At 37.7% G+C, this 22,355-nt stretch overlaps 1 protein-coding gene across 1 annotated transcript; it reads left to right on the forward strand.

Moving 5' to 3' along the window:
* Positions 1 to 449: 449 nt before the first annotated feature.
* tspan17 (tetraspanin 17) lies at positions 450 to 16,422 on the forward strand. The gene is made up of 8 exons (XM_039649020.2): positions 450 to 887; positions 8,077 to 8,127; positions 9,183 to 9,329; positions 9,612 to 9,782; positions 9,945 to 10,070; positions 13,146 to 13,193; positions 14,546 to 14,662; positions 16,029 to 16,422. Exons 1-8 carry the CDS (start codon positions 801 to 803, stop codon positions 16,092 to 16,094), a joined length of 813 nt encoding a protein of 270 aa, XP_039504954.1. The 5' UTR covers positions 450 to 800; the 3' UTR covers positions 16,095 to 16,422.
* Positions 16,423 to 22,355: the final 5,933 nt, after the last annotated feature.

A 22,355-nucleotide genomic window follows, 5' to 3' on the forward strand; every position in this document is an offset into this window, starting at 1 on the left:
GAAATGAAGAAATCAATAAAAAAAGGAAAAGATAAAAAAAAATTGAATTTGAATGAATTTGCATACAAGATGTGGAATATGCAAAATACAGTTTATTAATGCAGGATTGGAATTGCAAGGTTGGGGGCAGGACTAAACAGTATAGCTAACATTAGATTTATTAAATTAAGGATATAAACAATAACAAACAACATGCTTACAAATTCTTTGGAAAATAATACTTTCTCAAGACGAATACAACAGATTTTGAACCTGAAATTACTTAATGAACTGCTTTTAAAAGTTGATCAAGATGAACGACATTATACATTTCACAATGCCTTATAAATCATCAATGTAATGGATTCTGTCTCTGACAGGACTTTTACTTTGACAGCTCGTTCACTTGACAGCGAGCTCTTGTCCTCTGATTGTAGTGTCACGCTTCTCCATTCAAACTGGTTTGTTAGATTGCTTTGGATTGTTTCCTCGGGACGTTCACAACAAGGTTAAAATATCAAACACATCTCATGACACCAATCCAAAGCGAGCGGGGTTTATCAGGGGGGACCTGGATCATTCATTTCCCCACCCATTTACCCCTTCACCCCTTGTTTATCTGTTAAAAAACTGAGGAATTCAGCTCTGTGGAAAAAGCGTCTGTTCATGGTGCAGTGTTGTGGTTTGCGATTGCTGGTTCGCAGCTTCGGCGGAGATGTAGATGCATGAATAGTTATCGAGTCGAATTTGTGCCGTTCCTTTTGTATTTAACGTTAGCTGATCTTTGAATCAACACAACAGCGTTAGCTGCCCTGGACAAAATGAGCAGAAACCAGCATCATTTTAAAGGAGCAGAGGTCAGCTGCTGTGTTAAATACTTCTTATTCGGATTCAACATCATATTTTGGGTAAGTTTTGTGGATTTGCGGTTCATTTGCTTATTATTGTGACGTTCAAAATCCTTATTGCCTCCATATTCTTTTCACTGTGTTTCTCCAACATCTTGACGTTAACGTTAACTTATTCATTTCACAACATGTAAGTTAACATGAACGGTTTTGTATGAAATATTACGTACCAGTGTTCATTTATGTATTTATTTGTATAGTAAATTATCTTTCTGAGATAAAGTTACACGTATAATGTTGGATAGATTCTCGAATTCCCATCCAGGTAGACAAATCACCTGTTTCCCACGGGAATGGATTAGGCTGGTTTTGTTGGATCTCGCTTTCCAGGTCTGGAGGATACATCCCATTGAGAAGTGGGGGGAGTGGAGGATAAATAGGATTATCCAGGTCTCATTAGTTGGGCGAGTTTGGGTCAATTCACAGGTTTAACAGAGATTAATGTTACCTCACACCTTTCAGTTTCCATACATGTAGGAAATGATACATTTTTTGGCCTGTTCAGTCTTTCTCTTTTCCACAAATGGATTTTCCATGTTCTTGTAATGATTTAGAGGGAAAGTGATTGTATCACTCTAGAGCAATTCGGTTATGGTGTTATTGATTGTAATGCTAAATCAAAAAATGTCAGTTTTTCTGCTTGACTCTGCTCTCTGTTCTTATTCTTTATCTGATATGGATTCCAATCAGAAAAAAGCATATCTTTTAGGTGGTGCATGGTTTTATTTTATGTGTTTTACCTGCTTCAGCAAAACATATTTCATTGAAATTGATCCACGTGTCTTTATTAAATGGATAACTTACCTAAAACTTGAAATATAGGAAATGAGCTGTATGGATGACTGTTATTGTGCTATTGTTGATCCTCCTTGAAGCTTGACAGCCATGTTCACTAATGGTATGGAAAATATCCAGTTGGGTTTGGATTGGAAAAACTTGAGAGTGAGCAAATTATGACTCAATCTTATTTTTGGGGGGTAAAATCTCTCTCAAGTGACTCTTAATTCTTAAATATGGACATTTCTCCATTACCTCATCATTGAGGACCAATCACTCCACTGGTTTTCACGTAAGAGAGTGATAAATTGTGAGATAAAAGGAATCACTTAGAGCTGGAAGCTTCCATGAGTCACTCCTGGGGTGAACACATCGCCTGGAGCATAATTCTGTTACGCTTGTGATGTCATAAATTACAGCTTGGTTTCTCTTCATTGGTTAGTATTGAATGGGGCAGTGAAGACCCCTCTGGAGGACGTGATGGTAGTTAGTGCCCCCTTCATGCTTTAATGCTGTCCCGTCTGAAATGTTAACCTTGCATAATGTTCGACTGCCCTCTGTAACAGCTAGCCCTCCTACTGCCATTGTTCCCACATTATAGAGAGCCTGTTGTGTTTTGCTGAAACTTAGACGCCAGTGTTTTCACCAAATTGTGTCCAGAATGTCAGTCTATACTCCTGGAAGCTGAAATCAACCCTCTCTTAAAGCTGCAGTCCGTTGGTTTTTTTGGATTAAAAATTGTCCAAAATACATATTTGAGAAACTACATAACCAGCCAGTGTTCAAAACTCTATGCTTTCCTTAGCTCGAAAGAAAGCGGTAAGCTTGTAACGATCTTTTTAATTCCATTTTTTAAATCCACTGGTAGATTTCCGCGGGAGATTCGAGCATGTCTTTGCGTCATTACGCCACACCTGCGCACATAAAGAAGAGTCTCGGCTAGTATAAGCTATATTGCGTGTGAGGATGTTGGATGTTGTTCCAAAAACACTTGAAACTTTCTTTTTAGGTTTGCAGTGTTTTTGTCAAACTAAACCTATAAAAAATATTTCCAATTTTCAGTAGTTGAAAAGCTGAAATAAGAAAATAAAGCCTAAATATTAGACAACTTAGGCTAAACTTAAGCCTAAAATAAGATTAATATAAAATAAGACTAAAATGAACTTAAAATAAAATAAGATTAAAATTAACTAATTAATTGAACTCATTAAAATGACCAAAACTGGAACTAAAATAAATATAAATGAAAGCTAAATTACTACAACTTAATTCTAATCGAATCCTTGACCAATGCGCAGTGGGTTGTGGGCAATTTTAGTCATTAACGTGTGCATGGATCTGCACTTCAGATTCTAACCAGAAAAAGTTGATGATCCGGGTATCTTTGAAATACTCATTTCAACATACTACAATTTGGGACACATTAAGTCCAATTTCAAATAATTTTTATATTACTATTTAGGACAGATATGCGAATTATGATCACCTTTTAATGGTGGTTGACAAACCCACTTGAAGATGCATACCGTGCACACTGTGCGGCTCCTGCGTGACAGCTGACGTAAAGGTATGATCAGTTAAAAATGCTTAAGGAGAAAATTGTACATCTCACCACTTAGAAAAGGAATGGAAATCCTCTTTTCAACAATTCTCATAATTGGAGATCTCATTCATGTCTGTAGCTTGAACCGTGCTGGATGAGTGCTTGTGTTATGGGTACATTCAAATCCCTAACTCTATTTATGAGCAAAAGCATCAATAATTAAGTCTGACTTTTATACTTCCTTGCATTTATTGTCCCCTCGTCATGTCTGAAAGCCTCCCAGCGTCTCTCGACTCCTTTTGTCTTTGCAGACTGTTTGACCCCTGTGCACCCGTACCGTCTAATGCCTGTCTGATTGGTTTAAAGTGGAGACAGTCTGATCAGTCAGAAACCTACCTGATCCCAACAGAGCACTCACTTGGCTTGCCTCAGACTGGACCAAGTTGATGTCCTGTAATTACAGACGCCTCGCTCTATAATCGCAGTCTGATATCTACCCGAGAGGCTTTGCAGGGACATCTTAACATTCCCAACATCACCCCCGCCCCTTCCACCCCAGCAGTCTTTGATTCCTCCTCTCCAACTTTTCCTCCTTCTTTCCATTTGGGAGCCTCGCAGCCCCCTTGTCTTGTATTCAAATGAAGATGTTTGGGGTTGAGTGAATGGTGTGTGTGAGAAAGGACGTGCTGTTCCCACAGCATCTGAGGGGCCCGAGTGTGAGCTGCGGCACCGTGTGTCTCAGTGAACCCCATTCATCCTCACTCTATGGAGCTGACGGGGGCCGTGCGACTATTGTCACACACACCGCCCCTGTTGCGACAATAACATTTGACTGATGCATTTGTTTGCACGCTTAATGTGTCTGGCTCGTATATTGTGTACAAACAAAGCAACGCACGTTTCTGATTTCAGAGAGAAACCTGTTTATTGCGTGTGTTTGCTTGAGCTCGTGCTGAGATCATGTGTAGCCCTGTGTTTTTGTATGTTTTTCCTTTTCATATCCTCCAGGTTCATATGGCAGATGGGAACCACATGTCCGTTCCCCCTCTTCCCCTGTTGCTCTGCAAGGGAGTTTATTTCCATGCCATTTCCCAGCAGGCCCTACTCTCACTCGCACACATTGACTCATTCTCACTAAAACACAAATGAATCAAACCAGAGTCATTCTGTTCCATCAAATATAAAAAAAAATTCTCAAACATTCATTGTTTTAGTTGTTGTTTTGAAATAGACAAAAGTATATGGGTGAGATTCGTCCCCTTGATAAGGCCTAGAAGTCCCCACGCCTCGTAACACATCTCCGGCGTCCTGGTGGAAATGATGATCTTTTCAATATTTCCATTTTACTGAAAGATACCAGAACCATAAACCATAAGAATTATTTGGATTCTGAAGACAATTTGGTGTTCGTTCATGTGCCAGGGTGTTGCAATGCAGTGCTAAGGTTTTCTTAGTCATTTGCATGTGCTGCTATGTGGTTGCCAGGTGCTTGCTTAAAGGGATAATCAACTAAAAATGAAAATTCTGCAGTCAGTTCCTTGTCCCAAACCTGTATGACTGTGGTCTTTGGCCATACAATGAATTTGTTTTGGGCCACATTGATTTTCATTGCATGGACAAAAACAGTTGGGGGTAAAACATAATACACATGCCTTTGGTGTGAGAGACCCGGGTTTGAATCCACTGTGAGACACCAATGTGTCCCTGAGCAAGACACTTAACCCCTAGTTGCTCCAGAGGTGTGCGACCTCTGACATATATAGCAATTGTAAGTTGCTTTGGATAAAAGCGGCAGCTAAATGAATAAATGTAAATGTAAGTTGCAACATCCTTAAAAATGTCTTCTTTTGTGTTCCACAGAAGCAAGAATGTCATACAGGTTTTGGATGACATGAGCCTGAGGCTATGTTTACACGGAAACGATTCTGAAGAGAAAACGCAAAAGTGGCGTTGCGTTATCACTTTTTATTCTGTGTTTAGACGAGCGTTGGTGGTGGGAAATCCGCTTGCATATGATGACGCAAAAGTGTGTGAAATTCAATGTAGTATGCACTCCAGACGGCTAGGAGTGCATACTACAACAACACCAAGTCCGCGCGCCTGCGTACAACGTTCACTGTCAAGCAGACTTTTGCGTTTTTACCCTTTACACGGGAACACGGCAGTGGACCATTTTAAAGATTTCCACTCTGGAAGGTGGTTTCACTTTTTTGCGTTTTTAAGCCCCAAAATCGCCATTGCCGTGTAAACGAAAGGCACATCCGAAAAAATATTTTTACGTTTTCACATCCTCCAGGTGAAAATTACAAGTCAGATTAGAAGTTATTGTTCAATTTCGGTATGTTCACACTTGGCAGCAAAAATAACTATTTATGAGAAAGTTAGCTGTTTGTTCAAATCTCTAACCCTGAGTACTGTGAGCTAAGTTAATATTGATGCTTGCCTTAGCAAGCAGTACTAATAAAGCCAGAAATACTACTATGTACTGAGTCAGACTTTCCATAAGCATACGTTTCCACGGTGATGCTGCAGTTCTTTAATAAATAACGATAAAGATGTCAGAAGGTGAAGAAGGAAAGCAAAAGCTGTTCTTATGGCTGTAACAGCTGGTGGAAAAAGTGGTTCTGCTCCCTGTCTCAGCTGAGAGTTTAAGCCAAGAGTTTTGCCTGCCGTTTGTGATAATACAGAGATACTATATGTCTAATCATTCTACTGTGTGAGATAGCAGCTCTCCACTGGTTGTCCAGAAGAATTACTAAATAAGCTGTTTAAGTGCTCTACAATGCTTGATTGTGTCTTAATCCCGATATCCACGTGGGCGTGACACAACATTGGCCTTCCCTGGATCAAGACCGTCAGAACTGGGGGAGATAGACTGGTGTCTTCATGATGGCAATGAGTGGGAATCAGTGGTATGGATTGACAGAGAAAGTGTGTGCAGTGGATGACTGGCCCTTAGCTCCATCCATCCATTGTATTAGCCGAGACCACAGGGAAATGGGATTATGGGATTTGCGGCTGCTGATACCAGACCTCTTACTCTCACCTTCCCGCTCTCACGTTTCCCCTCACGCTGGGATTGCTCAAACCTGCAGTCAAACACACAGCTGAGAGAGCCCAGCGGGAGTTTGACTGGGAATCTGTAGTTTTGATAACACATTAGACCAAGAAGGTCAGTCATTGAATCAAACTTGCAGAAAAAACATTCATTGCATTGTTTAGCCCAAGGAAAATGATACTATAGTGTAAGTGTCATGACCTAGTAGTTGGTGCATGTGCTTAAGACATGTTTAGCTGTGGTGCTCACGTTTAAAGTCCCATTCTCTCTCTCTCTGGTAATTTCCTGTACCATCTCTGTGTAAAACAAGTGGTGTATGACTTTTATTTTATTTTCCATCCAAACCCTGGTGCACACCAAACAAGTAGACTGAGACTGCTGAAAAAATCGGTCGCGACATGGATCAAAGATATCAAAACAAACCAGAAACAGGACATTGACAAATTGACAGAATTCTCAAGCATACCTGTTTTTTCTCGTCAGAGTCACGATGTTGTCGATCACATGAGAACCACATCTCGTTGCAGCAGATATTTATTTGTGCATGAGGGATTCTTGCCTCTGTTTTGACTCTTTTGCACATTTTATAAGCTCTTCAAGAGTTATCAGCTCCATCATACTCGGCATACAGTGAGCGCATTTAGCCCAGCACATTTTTTTTTTTTTGAAAGACATTTCATCAGCTGAACAATCGGTATGTTGTTCAACAACAGTACAATCCTGCCGAGAGGTCCCTAGGACAGGTTTGAGAACCACTGGTCTAAACGATAGTGGTCAACCGGTGCATTGGCAAGGCTGATATGTTGGCCGATATTTAGGATTTTTAATTCTTGGCATTGGTTGATACATTTTTCTATTTGGCAGATGTGTCAGAAGTATGACTCTTATTTTGACTGTTCAGGACTCTTATTTTGATTCTTTTTTATATTAATTTTCAGCATGTGTTTTTACTATCTTTAAATTAAATATGATATCAGATATATCAACCGTCCAGCTCCCTAAGATTTCCACATCGGCAATAAAAAGAAAAGCAATATCGGTTGACCACGATTGCTTTGTGAAACTTACTTCTGTGGTATCAACTGAGAATATCAATAACATACTGTATATTTTTTTGAAGAATCTGGGTAAGAAATTAATGATAGACTTTTTTAGTGAACTGAACTATACCTTGGATACCTTTAAAGTGTGAATTTAGAATCTGATTTTCCTCGGATCTTGTTGGGTAGACATGCCAGAATGCCGAAAACCAGTCAGTAGCTTGTGTGACCACCATTTGCCTCACGCAGTGCAACACATTTTAGAGTGGCCTTTTATTGTGGCCAGCCTAAGACACACTGTGCAATAATCTTGCTCTCTAATCAGCATCTTGATATGCCACACCTTTTGAGATGGATGGATTACGGCAGAGGTTCTCACTAACACAGATTTAGACAGATTTGTGATCAATATTTGAGAGGAATTGGCCTTTTGTAGAAAAAATGTCATGAAAAATTGGCTCAAACAAAAGTGTTGCATTTTATAGTTTTGTTCAGTGTAATTAAACAGGTTCCTGTAAGCAGTGTCATCCAAGTGATTTTTCTCATTCAGGTAAAAAACAAGTCTTGGCTCCTTCTCAAGGAAAATTATGCCAAAGATGGCAGTGCATGCAGGGAAATCGCTACTTTCTGGATCTTTGATAGCCAAGTTTTTCTTTTTGCCCTCAAGAGAGCACAGTGCTGTCTGCACATAGCAGTAACCTCATGCCATTACGGAGCGAGAATGAATTGTTTAAGTGGTGTAAATGTGATAAATTCTGTTGTGTGTTTCAGTTGCTGGGAGCTGCATTCCTGGGTATTGGACTTTGGGCTTGGGCAGAAAAGGCAAGTTGGAAACACAAATACAGAGTAACGCAACGATCGGTGACATGCCTCAAATTCCTAATATTATTATCCATGTGGTTGCCAGAGCAACATAAACATAGACATAAACAGTAGACAGCACACTTTAAAAGTACAAACTACCTACAGATACCCCCTTGTCTCATTCGGTCTGCCCGTTAAAGCGTCAGCATTAATGTTTAACATCTTTTCCTCATTTTGTCAAATGTAAAGACGTTCTGTGAATCCCCCATGTTGCTTTTTCCTCCTTTTAATGTCTGAAACCTCCAGTAAACCATGACATTTGAGAGCATATGGGTGTCATCTTTTATTAATTTCCATGACAGTTCAATGACTCTGTTATATTTTTGTTGTAGGCCTATAACCATGCCGCATAGCTCAATAAGGCTTTGTATTTATTGTGACTATTCTCTCTCCAATTTGTCGCCCCTCTCAGAAAAGGTCACTCTCACTGTTATGTATTCATGCATGAAAGGTGAATGTAATTTCTTCACACTAATTTGAGGCGACTTAATGAATCTCAAAGTCAATTGGCTGATTAATAACCTGGAAATTGCTCCATTTCAGTCGTTGATTGTACTGCTAAAAGACGTGTATAGGCCATATGGCACTTTGTATTAATGTCAGGCAATTATGGAACATCTTGGTAACACCATGTAAATAATTAATAAAGGGTTAATTTTTACATTTGCTAAATGTTAATTACAGAAACAAAGCATTAAGAATCGGACTGAGGGAGGGTGTTCTGTTCAATTTAAAATTGTGATTTTAATTAAGTGTTTAAGTGAATTTTAGAGCTGCCTATTCTTCCGCCATCATGACAGACAAAGCAAGAAAACACAAAAAAAGGAACCTTGTTTATAGTCACTGTCAGCATGGTCTAAAACCTGCTGTTGGTTGTGGGATTGAACTGAAATTCCACCCTGATGTGGAAATCTAAATGTGTAAGGCAGGAATCACCGTGGAGAGTTGCGGGTGGTGAAGGATTTTAAGGTCAGGATGTGAACTTACAACTGTCTGATGTGTCTGTCCCACAGGGAGTGCTGTCAAACATTTCCTCCATCACAGATCTGGGCGGCTTCGACCCTGTTTGGCTGTTTATCGTAGTAGGAGGGGTGATGTTCATCCTCGGATTTGCCGGATGCATCGGTGCGCTCCGGGAAAACACGTTTCTGCTCAAATTTGTGAGTTCCACCCTTATATCCGGCCTGCGAGCCCTGCTTCCCATTTCTCTGCAACCTATTTCCCGGTCTCTGATTTCAAGGCTTATTTGTTTCCAGATATGGACGTTTAAATTAAATGAATTGGCTATAACACAGGAATACACCCAGAAGTAATCGAAATGCCTCCTGGGGGAATTTAAAAAGCAGTGAATAAATATTTACCTTAAAAGAATCACTGAAAATAATTTCCTGAGATTTTTAGGATAATAAGGTTCTGACTCTTCTGTGTGTTTTCTCCTCTAGTTTTCAGTGTTTTTGGGTCTCATCTTTTTCCTGGAGCTCACAGCTGGCATTTTAGCCTTCGTGTTCAAAGACTGGATCAAAGACCAGCTGAACTTCTTCATCAACAACAATGTTAAAGCATATCGGGATGACATTGACCTCCAAAACCTCATTGACTTTGCTCAAGAATATGTGAGTCAGCACTTCTCTTCCCCTCTCATTTTCTGCTGTGCTGTGGTATATATTTTGAAGTGTGCACTAGAACATTTGAGTCATCATGCATTTTCTATATGAAAAGTTTAACTGTAAATTACAGCTGTGTGATGAAAATGGTGATGTTATGTATCACATCAGTGGTCGTGTTGTGGCGCTCATGGACCGAATGACTGGAACCTGAACATCTATTTCAACTGCACTGACTTTAACCCCAGCCGGGAAAGCTGTGGCGTTCCTTTCTCCTGTTGCGTCAAAGACCCTGCTGTGAGTGCCAGAAATACTGTATCATTTCATCTGTTTACCACTTGCTCTTCCCTGCTCCTGTTTCAGCAAGTTAACTGTGTTATCACACTCTTAAACGTTTCTTCAGTACTGGATGCTTTGAACTGAACATCCTAACGTGTTCATTCATAGAACAATGGAGTGTTACTATAATGTGCTGGTTTGTTTTATGGGGATAACAGAATGTAGATAAGACCCTGTTTAGACCCTGGCAGGGGTGGTGATGGCGCAGTGGATAAGACACATGCCTTTGGTGCGAGAGACCCTGGTTCGAATGCACTGTGAGACACCAATGTGTCTCTGACCAAGACACTTAAAGGGATAGTTAACTTTGAAATTAGTTTTCGATATGTTTTAGCTTACCTCAAGGGAATCCAAGATGTAGGTGTCTTTGTTTCCACAGCATTTTCAATTTTGACATTTTTTTGGTCAAACCGTTGTTGTCTGTCAGTCCTATAATGCAGTTTTAGGGGGTCCACCTCAAAGAGCATGCACAGAGAAGTCAAAATTAAACATGATTTAATGACTCGTGAATGTAAGTACACACTGATGGCCTAAGACACGAAACGAGCGGTTTGTGTAAGAAAACGAACAGTGTTTATATAGTTTTTACCTCTTGTTAACCCCCTGAGCCCGACGGCGTCGTCGACGATGCCACACGTCACCTCCGATAAATGTTTACATAACTCGATGACAGATTTATCGATTTTCTTACCGTTTTTTCCAGCAGAAAGCTAACGAGCTAGCCATCACGGGGGTGTCTTTCGGGTCTTTCTAGCCTTTACAGAAGGTTTTCTATCCAGCCTGGAGCTTGTGCTTCCTTTCAGAGGTTTTCAGCAATAAATCCAAACGCTTTATGTCAAACTTTGATAATCTTGAAGCCCATAATTCATAAATATTCGGTCATTTTTGCCGCTAGCTTGATGCTAGCGGACATCCTGGATATCACGTGATGTTTTCACGTGATGGTTTTTGACCAATTACAGGCTGATCCGTTGTAAACATTGGTGTGCGTCATTACGCATGAACCAAGCGCTGATATAGTGTAGAGAGATAGAGAGACTCACGGAGACGCGCGATTCACAGAGAAACACAGCGAAATGGACGTAAATAAAGCGCTGGTCTATTTTGGTGCATTGCAGGATGAAGGATTTTCAGGAGAACAGAGCTTTTTGACAGATGAGGAACTAGATTACCAGGATAGACCCAGCTGAAGTGCCATTTATTTATTTACTGTAAAAAAGTATTATAGTAGTATAAATGTATTATAAAAGAATAAAAAGAACATAATAAATAAAAGAATAAATAAAATAGAAATGCAAAACCTGTGATGTGGCCCTCTGTGTGATTGCTGATAGGAACTGTTTTGAGGCTTGGCACCAGTGAATTTCATGAGGCCCCAAACGCCTGGACTTCTTTTGGAAAAATGTCAATATTTTTTGTTCTGTACAAGTTATAATGTTTATTCCTGTGCTCCAGGACTCCAAAGACATGAACAAACTATTTTCCAGAGGAAAATTGCTTAGCTTTTATTTATTTGTGTGTGATTTCAATAAATAATTGAGTGATTCCATTTCCGATTTATTTTTTCATTTGTCTTTATGGTCCCATAACTTATTTTACATTCAGGTGACATCAATGTAACACAAATATGCTGAAAGTTCAATTTGTCCTGAAAAAAAAGAGGTGTGTCAATTGTCTGTGCACCAAAGGGTTGATATTTTACAAGCTTTTTTAGTAAATGACACTAGACGGAAAATTTATTGTAAAAATACCCTTAGGTCTCAGAGGGTTAACAGCCGTCGAACTGATCTGAATCAGATGTCCAACTGAACCGAACTGAACCATCTCCAGACGTTACGCCGGATGTGATCTCTCGCGAGTCTACGTCACGCATTGTTTACATGGAGATTCGGTTCGGTTCAGTTGGACATCTGATTCAGATCAGTTTGACGGCTGTTAACAAGAGGTAAAAACTATATAAACACTGTTCGTTTTCTTACACCAACCGCTCGTTTCGTGTCTTAGGCCATCAGTGTGTACTTACATTCACGAGTCATTAAATCATGTTTAATTTTGACTTCTCTGTGTATGCTCTTTGAGGTTTGGTATGTTTGGTTTGAGGTGTTTGGTATGTTTTTTGTTTTCAAACCAAACTTGGGTTTCTAGCCGACAAAGCTTGAATCACGTCTGAGTCCGAGTGTGCTTCCCATAATGTTTACGCATTTATGCATCAGTAGGCGGAGAGTTGTCGTCTTTTGTGGCTGTTTGAACAGATTTAAATGCATGATTGTCTACACTACGAAAACTTTCCGGTCGAATGCGTTACTACCTCTGGAAGTGGTCAAAAGTGGACAAGCTCAACTTTTTAGACCCCATGAACTCCTGTATTTGGTGTATTTAGTGACGCCCACTTGTGATCCGATCGACCAACCAAAATGCATAATAATAGAAGGTATAATAGAAGCTCAGGGGAAGAGCACATGTGAGGTTATGCATTTTATTTTTATTTTCAGTGTAGCTAAGGATAGCTAGCTAGATTATAAGTCAACTATTTTTTTTAATTTACACTAATGTCCTATTAGTTAACATTGGTTAATGCATTAACATTAAATAACAATGATCATCGATTATGTTCATCTCGGGTCCATTGAATAATATAAAAACTTTAGATTTGAATAATTTATAAGTAAATGTTGAAATTAACATTAACTCAGCTTAATAAAAGCTTTTGGGGTATTTTCATTGTTAGTCCATGTTAACTGATGTTGTTGATGTTAACAAATAAAACCTGTTACTATTTTTATATATCTTTAGCTGATAATGGTGTTGTTTAGCTGTTGAAAGATTGAATGTGAAAAACCATTCTCATCTCTTTTTATATTCTAATCGGTTGGGTGCTTAGGTTTTTTTTTAATCCAATCCTAATTTTTTTTCATGTTTTCTTAAACAATATGTTTTATTTGTATTCAAATAATTGTATTGTGTGCTTTTATTTTAAATCTGTGGTTCAAAAAAAGTAAATATATTGAACATGTTTTCTTATTCTCTCTTTAGGAGGATGTCCTGAATACACAGTGTGGCTATGATGTGCGGCATCAAGGAGTGAGTATGTTATTACTAGTTAGAAATTATACATTTGTGCACATCCGAAATATATTCTTTACAATAGGATTTCATAGTCGACATGAACTTACAATGAACAATATCTCTATGGTTTTATTAGCCTTAATGTTAATTTCAACATTTAACAGTACATTTTTTAAATGAAAATTTGTTTTTGTATTCATTAGTAAATACACTATGAACTAACTTGTGTTTTCAGCTATATTGTATTTTCATTTACTAACACTGGCAGATTTTTAAATGTTGTAAAAAAACATACTGCTTCCTGTTAGTTCATATTAGTTAATGTATTAAGTAATGTTAACAAATTAGACCTTATTGAATAGGTTTACCATATGTTTAATGATGAAAAAGCATGTAATGTTAAATCGTGTAGTGTCAGACCACCCTTTAAAAAGAGCACAGAAGGGTTAAGCGCATGAGAGATTCTGAGAGCATTTGAATTCCTCTTCTTATCCTCCTTAATAACAGTTTATGCCTTTAAAAGTGATAATTAGTTTCTATTTTTTGCCACGGAAAATTGTGGAGCTCTGTAATTGGGAAGTCAGCGGCTTATGCCTGCATGGGTGGAGTGACACTGCACCCACGGTTCACCACCGTCTCTCCTGTATCCATGGATACTCTTTCTCTCACAATCCACCTTTTAATAGGTTTTAATTGCTGTTATGATGTTTTTTTACTGGCTTTTTATTTTGAGCTGTAGGCATTAGAAAGACAATAAACCAATGTCTGCTCAAAGAATCATACTTTAAAAAACTCATTATCCACTTTTCATTGACTTTCTTTGAATCCCACTGACTTCCTACTGGTTTGGCGTTACGTTTCTAAAGTCTTTTGTGTCTTCTTTCCTGGGGGGACAATGGATTCTATGGAGAACACGTTTGTATGGTTCACAAAAGCTGTATTGTGTGGCTTTCTCTTTCTTCACCTTCAAATGTCACCGACAGCACCAAATTACACCTTTTCATCTCCCTTCCTTCCCAGAATCTGATAGACAGTAGTTAAGACATTCCTTTATATCTGTGTAACACAAACTGGATCCTCCCTGTGTCAGGTTATATGTGGTGAGCTGTGTGACATTTTGTCTACTTAGCGTGGGAGTGAGTTCCTCCAGGTTTCCAGAGAGGATGTTTGTTCTTAAATAGATTAATGCGCAGGTCCGCCCAGGTGAAGGCCTAATTGTTTATTCTGGACTTGTGTAAAGATTAAAGGTCAACTTGGAGGAGTGAACACCAATATGGCACTGTGCACTTAAATGAAGATTTAGTTTCTTATTTGGATCTGACATTTTCCATTAAGTGATGTGCTGATTTGAATAATCTTTTTATTAGGAGTTGGATCAGCAGAAGTACATTTACACCAAGGGCTGCGTGGGGCAGTTTGAAAAGTGGCTGCAGGACAATCTGATCATTGTTGCTGGGATTTTTGTGGGGATTGCGTTATTACAGGTAAGGACAATGATAATGGAAATGCTTCAAAGCATGCAAATATATGTTAAAGATGTAGCAATAACTGAACAGAATTGCTTGAATGGGGCTTGAGTGGTAAAATGGTCACACAAGAATGAATGTAATGCTGCCAACTTGTGGTTGAACCTTAAAATACAGTTAGTTCCAGCATTAATTAATACCAGAGTGAATCTTAAAATGTCTGGGTCATATTTCAGAAGAAAGACATAACATTTTATTTTGTAGATATGCAATTTTTTTACTACAATGTACACTACAGTTTAAAAGTTTGGGATCGTTTTTTATGTTTTTGTTTTTTAATGTTTTGTATCTTCTGCTCACCAAGGCTGTATTTGTTTGATAAAAAATGCAGTAATATTGTGGAATATTATGAACTATATATATATATATATATATATTCCTGTGATGCAAAGCTGAATTTTCAGCATCATTACTCCAGTCTTCAGTGTCACATGATCCTTCATAAATCATTTGAATATGCTGATTTGCTGCTCAAGAAACATTTCTTATTATTCTTAATGTTGAAAACAGCTGTGCTGCTTCATATTTTGTGGCAACCATGATTTAAAAAAATCAGGATTCTTTGAATAGCAAGTTCAAAAGAACAGCGTTTATTTGAAATATGAATATTTTGTAACATTATAAATGTCTTTGTTTGTCCTTGATGAGGAATTAAAGTATATATATATATATATATATATATATATTATTTTTTTTTTTATTGACAGCAAACCGTAGTATACATTTTATAGTGTATATACTGTAGTGGACAGTATACTTAAATTAAAATTAAATTAAAAAATTAAAATACCATGTTATTTCATAAAATGAAGGATATTGCACACTAAAAATATGTTTCGCTGAAACCTCTGGTCCTCTGTGACTGGTCCTCTGTGATACTTATAATGCAAGTAAATGGTTACCGTCACTTTGAGAGTCAAAAAAACATCCTGTAACCATTGACTTGCATCTTACTAGTCACGAAGGACCATGTTTTCAGCTAAAAATGTTCTTTACTGTTCTACTTAAGGGAAAAAGACACCTACATCCTGGATGGCCTGAGATTTTTATTTTTTGGGTGAACTAACTCTTTGGGGAAGGGTGTAAAAAAATCGTAATGATCATTTCATTTTGGTTTATTTTCTTTATGAAAAATAGTTTTTTATTTTTTGAAATATGAGCCCAATATTTCTTGACTGTTTCTGTGTAATACATCTGTAGATAAGTAGAGCTGTTCTGGTTGTTAAAAATGAAAACAAGAGCACTGTGAATGTGTATAGTCATTTTTCTTCAGCTATTATCTTCTTTTCTCCTCTATGATGTCTTCTTTTCAAATATGTTTCAGATTTTTGGGATATGTCTGGCTCAGAACTTGGTGAGTGACATCAGAGCGGTCAAAGCTAACTGGTGACCCTTTGCAGAGGGCAACAGCTGACGGTGACCTCTGTGATTATGGCAGAGCTAACTGCAAATCAGCACTGTTTACACACCATTGAGCTGGGAAAATCTGCCCTTTTAACCCTACGGACGTTGTATGTTGTCTGACTTTACAAAATGGACTTTCCATCTATGTTTTTGTCCTTTTTGTAGTTCCTTATCTGAAAGCGAGCTCTTATGGAGCGTATCCAGATGGAGCTTAATGTGAGATGTCACACCGAGATCATGCTATCTGCGATCTTGCAGCTGGCTCTTGATCGAACACTATTTTCGTTTGCCCTTATTAAAAAACATTCACCAGACTCTCCTTCGCGTTGGTGAATTAATGTCAAGCAGAGGGTGTTTTCATTAACCTGTGGATGACTTGCTTTGGGGAAACACACAATTCAACCACTGATACTTTAAACAGAGGAGCCATGAACTAAACGAAGCCTTACAGCAGTGCATTTCTCTATACACTTGTGTGGATTCAGCTTTTTACACGACATTCTGTCCGTCAGTCATTCGAGCCAGTGGACAGTTGGATTCTTGCCTCTGATTGGCTCTCTGTTGCACAGGGTAGCCACTCGGTACAACGTACTTGATAATTACACGTATGCATTTATTTTTCCATTGCAATTTATAGTTCCACCACTTGTTGGGGAGGTGGAGAAATGGTCTGTATAGTTACTTTATTCTCATTTTCTCTTCTGTGAGTATGAATCGACTTGACCGCTGTCCAAGACTTGCTTATGACTCTTTTTGTTTTCGCTACTCTGCTATGCTATAGTGACACTAAAAATGTATTATTATAAATATGCTGCTTTAACTCAAAGAAGATATTCATCACTATACTAGCCAAGTGAACTTTTTATAGAAATCATGAGGTATACATTCCCTCTGGGAAACTTCAGATCACGCAGAGTGATTTGCACATGAAGTGGACAGATTGAATTAGCCTTGCGTATGATCACATGCCTTATTGAGCCCTACAGAGATGCTATAGCTGAAGCCTCTGGCAGTTACGCATGCAGCACATGGCTTTATTTACTGGTCAGTCTCTCTTGCTTTGTGTCACATGCATGCAATCGTCTATTTAAAAAAGCATGGCAATGCAGACCTCTTTAAACGCATGCTCGCGTGTGTGGATGTGTGTCCGTTCCATTATGACTACCATACCAGTGCGTGTCCAGAAGGTGTCTGCATTGAGTCATGACCTTAAAGCTAATAATGTGCAAAGTAAGATAAATGACGTACTGTGTGTGCAGAACGTGCTCGGATGGTTTTAGCAGTGTCGGCAGACTGAACTGAATCATCTGTTTAAAAAGATCTACTGTGTTTCAAGGGTCTATATAACCTGTGTTGTCAGAGCGAATAGTAAAATGTGAGATTTCTCTTCTGTGGTCTTTTTGGGAGATTTGGGTTGGGTTGCTGACTCCTGCCTGTGTATATTAGAGGCATTTTTTTTATGCAGATACAAGACAGATTATATGCTAAATGATGTTTAGTGGACCTAAATGGATGACCCTTTGAGAAAGCCTATCAAGAACATGTCTAGGTTGCATTTCTGTATCTCATCATCGCAATGATAAAAAATACACTATATATATATATATTAAAAAAAATATTATTTAAATATTAGAGTACTTATATGTGTAATGATCATTTTTGTTGTACTGCCTTTGTTGATGTTAATAATGTATTAATATTAAATGACAAGAAGCTAATTTAATCAAAAAACTCCAGAGCCAATATGATAATGAGAATCTAGGAGAAAAAAAGTGTAATGACAACATGAATTTATGTATTCTTGGGTGAAATGCAGCCTGGACATGTTTTTATTTGAGATTGACACAAATATGTTAATAATTTCTCTCCCTCTCCTTTTCTTTGTCATGCAAATATGGCTTTTTTTCTAAACTGAGAACTCTAACATTCCCTTTTGTGGGAGCCTCCTCTTGCATATCATGAATGTAAACATCATCTTTTACTAATGTTATGTCATATATAACTTATCCTTCAAAGTGCAATGCACAAACATATGTGAATAAAATTAATGTTTGTCGGACTGTAGGCACACAAATGAAAAACATGGCAACTCTGTGTTCGTGTAGTGAATTAGACAGTCCTTGTGCATGCATTGGCTTAATTTTTAATGAAGTGCATTATGCATTTGTGCGTTTTTTTTTCTTTCTGTGCTGGTTCATCAGAAACTGTTTTGATGATTGGTATTAAAACCATTGAGGTTTTTTTGCTGGCCCTTTCTCTGTACCAGCTGTGGTAGTTTGAAATGTTTGCGAATCTTAAAGCACAGTTTTATCAGAGGAGCTGGAGTTTCTAGAACAGTTCTGAGTGGATTGTAAATGCAAATCAATATGGTTTTTAAACTATTTAAATCTTTTACCGACATAATGCTTGACATGACACTTGTCACTTTTAATGCGAAAGCCTTTATTTTTTGTTTACATTCCCATATGTCTTCACAGAAATGTTTGGATTCTACCTCGTCATGGAGAAATGACTTCAATCCTGGTTATAACTCTAATGCAGCCATTGTAAACATTTTTAATGGTTGAGGTTGTCTTTTGCAGTCTTCGCTTTTCTTTTAGGCAAACAATAATTTTCTTGACAAGTCACTAATGTTGATTTCATATTTGAATGGCTTGTTGTTTAAACTTAGTGACTTACTGACTTAGTGTTCATTATCCAACAATATCATATCAGAATAACTCAAAATACCCTCTTAAACTGAATTGTGAATATTGCACTTGGAGACCTAAAGCATTTCCTGTGCTCTCTATTAGTCTTAATGATGAATTATACTAACCTATAATAACAGTCATACTTACTGTGGATTTTCACTTTCTATTAAAAAAGTAAACCATAGAAAATGATGATCGTATTTGGAAACAGCCTAGCAATGGCACTGCGTTGCAGTAGTTTTGTTTTATTTTATGTTTTTTTTTTTTTTTTTTTGTAAATTGTCCAAAGGTCCATTTGTTGGGAGCATCCAATGGACTTTTCCTGTGGGAGATGGTCTGTTACACTGTATGATACAAGATATGCTTTTTCTTTTTCATAATAAAATGGATTTACGAAATTCTGAACTCAATTTCATCTTTCATCTGCAAGTTCTGTCAATCATTTGACTGGACATCGGTGTTCAGTGCTATTTCACAGATAGATCATTGTAGGCTACAAATGTGAATCTAATTAATGATGCATTACCTATACCTTACATGATTATTTTTGTTTTTTCTTCCCTCTTTCTCACAAGATCAATTTACCATTGGCAGACCTGTTAATTTTAAAGGGATCCTACACCTAATTAAAGTTAGAAAAAACACTGTAAAATGTTTTAAATATTTCAGGGAACGATACATGTTGATTATGATAAATTGTGTGTTTACTGTAAAAGTGATTTTAATGTTATAGCGTTTATTTTAGGGTTATTACCGATGTCCATTGATCGATTGTTATGTATAGCCAAAGTTTTTTTTTTCTTCAGAACATTCAGATATTAAAATAAAACAATAGCCTATATTGGTGGTATTTTTCTTAAAACTAATAGTCTGATATTAAAACATAACAAAACACCAACAAAAAAAAAATAACCTAGTTAAAATATGATAACAAATCATAACAGTTTGCGGTATCGTGCAGCTAACCGGAAGCGGATAAGACCGGAAGCCTCGACAAAATCAAGTCACCCGCGCTCTTTAGGTGTGAATATGAATTGTGGACATTGCAATTTGGTTAAATTTTTTACATTCAATATTCTGGTCATTTGAAAGTGAGTGACGGAAAGCAACTGCTGTGCTGCTAAACACAAAGGTAGATACACTGGCGTAATTTACACTCTGACCACTAGATGGTGACAAACCTTCACAGTTTGTAACAACACCAAGTCCTGTAAATTTACACAAAAAAAGCATCATCATGATAATCTTATCTTTCTTTTGTTCAATAGTTTGTGATGCTGACTCAAGTAAACCAGAAACACTGCTCGAGCGCCTTTTAAAAGATGCTTTAATGTGCTTTTTTACATGGTCTCTCTGCACATGCAGCACTAAATATTGTGTCCACCATCTGCAGTTTTCACTGTGTGCGCTTTGTTTATTTGGTACTTCTATCCAATAGTTTTTTGAACAGAATGTTCAGTAAGTACTTGCTAACCCTCTTCTGAAGTGTTGTGAAGCTGCCGTCATGCTGAATGCCAGTAATCGGTGCAGTGACATTATCAAGACCACCTCCTTAACTTGACGACCTCAGATAAACAGCCACAATTTGATTCAATACTGTTTTCCAAGCATGTTAAAGTCAAATCAAATAATGGTAAAATATTGACCATATATGGCTCTCTGGAGGGGATTATTTCTGTTGATGTGTGCCTGATACCGTCCAAGACCCTGCATTTTCCAGAGATTATGTTTTTGATAGGATCAGCAGATTGGAGGCGCATCCCAGCGTTGCCTGGAGGCAGTGAGATTCCTTGTAGGCCTAGGTTTTTTCCCTTAGAAAACTTCTTATCTGGTTTCCCCTATCTGCCCTGTGCCCTTTCAACATATGGCTGATCCTTGCCTGGATTACTCAAAAAGTCTCAAAGCAGCAATGTGACATTTCAATAGGACTTTAGGATGTCTCTGCCTCAATGCTGTGGTCGTACCTTAAAGAAAGACTAGCTTGATGATAAATTACCTTCTGAAACAGGCCCAGCGACTCTTTTTCAGCATGCTGCACAGTTTGACAGTGACTCATTCTCAATTGACTTTTATTCTTGAAGAGGCACAATTTTATCGATTGCAAGTTTAACTTATAGCTTTTCTAAAAGCATGATTTTTTCAACAATGGCATCTGTATTGGATAAAATTGGTGCTATAAAACCATTGATGTTTTGATTTGTTCTGTATCATCAAAACAGGCTTTTACTCTTAATATGTGACTTGTGACAGCGAGCTATTGTTAGACTTTCAACACTGTAAAACCTAACATTTATGAAGCTTCTCCAAACCCATGTCATGTATCCAGTAAGGTAATATCAATGAGAGAACTTCACCATGGTAGTGAATTAGCAGTAAATACACTCTGAAGTTTACCATAAAATATTTTTTCCATTTATTAAATTGCGCTTAAGGATTTTTTTTTTATATTGCCCACAACCCCAATTTTGTACTTGATAATATTAAATTATTAATATAATATTTATTATTCCAAAAAACGTAAGGAATGTACTGCGGGTACAGATGTCAAAACTTGACATTTCAAGCGATGTCTATTCCAATTGATTTCATTTATAAATGACAGGGTTCACAGTGTGAAAAAAAAGTCTCGGCATTTAGTCAATTTTCATTTAGTCTTTTAAAAACATCATAAAAACAAGATTAAATACTGGAGAAGCAACTTCGCAGGTTATTTGAATACCTGTTTTCAGAAGACTAATAGACACATTGATTTTACTTGTTTTAATCATATTTATTAATGGCCTAAAAAGCAGGTTAATTAAAAAAAAAAACAAGTTAAAATAAAAATGTGTGTGTAAACCCCTAACCCTTTAAAACATAAAATCTCTAAAAGTCCTATTGAGGATCTTAGTGAAAATTTAGATTTTTGTTTTTCAGTGAACTCAACCATGATTCATCTGATACATCTTCAAAACCCATGACTGTTCTCTAAATGTAATTAAAAGAGAGTGGCTGCAGACAAAATATTTGGACACGTGTGTTGTGTATAATTCAACAGAGCAATGTTATTTTCATTTGAAAGGAAAGATCTCTCTGTTAGACTGAGATAAAGGAGTCATGTTTCATCTTGCTTCAAAATGCTTTTACTTAGAGCGTAACTGTTATTGCTTCCATCCGATCGGCTAGCCACTAAAGACCGCTGTATTAATACAGTCCAAATCATCACACGTGTGGCCCATCACAGCAGCTCATAAGACTGTGAAGTGACTCATGATGAGTGTTGATCTCAACCACAGAACTGACTGTTTATTTAAATGGCCTGCATGAGCCATGTTGCTTTGGCAGTTTCAAAGGCTCCCATTCAGCCAGTGATGCCGTCAAACCTGCGTCATTTGTCTTGAACAAGGCGACCATCACATGACGCCTCTTAGCTCCTTTTCGTTTCATGTGGTTGCCATCTAAAGGAGACTCTTTCAGCTTTGTAATCGCCCAGAAGGGGAGATGCGCATGTGTTTTCACCGCTGCCCGGAAAGGGAAATTACCGTAATGTGCCTAAAAAGTAGAGTATTTTGTTT

This window comes from Pimephales promelas, chromosome 9, assembly GCF_988280905.1.
Source record: "Pimephales promelas chromosome 9, fPimPro1.hap1.1, whole genome shotgun sequence".
Taxonomy (NCBI): domain Eukaryota; kingdom Metazoa; phylum Chordata; class Actinopteri; order Cypriniformes; family Leuciscidae; genus Pimephales; species Pimephales promelas.

Excerpts from the sequence above, each read along its gene's own strand:
- tspan17 (XM_039649020.2), top strand. The coding sequence starts at position 801 with ATGAGCAGAAACCAGCATCATTTTAAAGGAGCAGAGGTCAGCTGCTGT. Across the intron at positions 13,194-14,545 it reads ATGATGTGCGGCATCAAGGA|GAGTTGGATCAGCAGAAGTA; the intron begins GTGAGTATGTTA and ends TCTTTTTATTAG. Across the intron at positions 14,663-16,028 it reads TGGGGATTGCGTTATTACAG|ATTTTTGGGATATGTCTGGC; the intron begins GTAAGGACAATG and ends AATATGTTTCAG.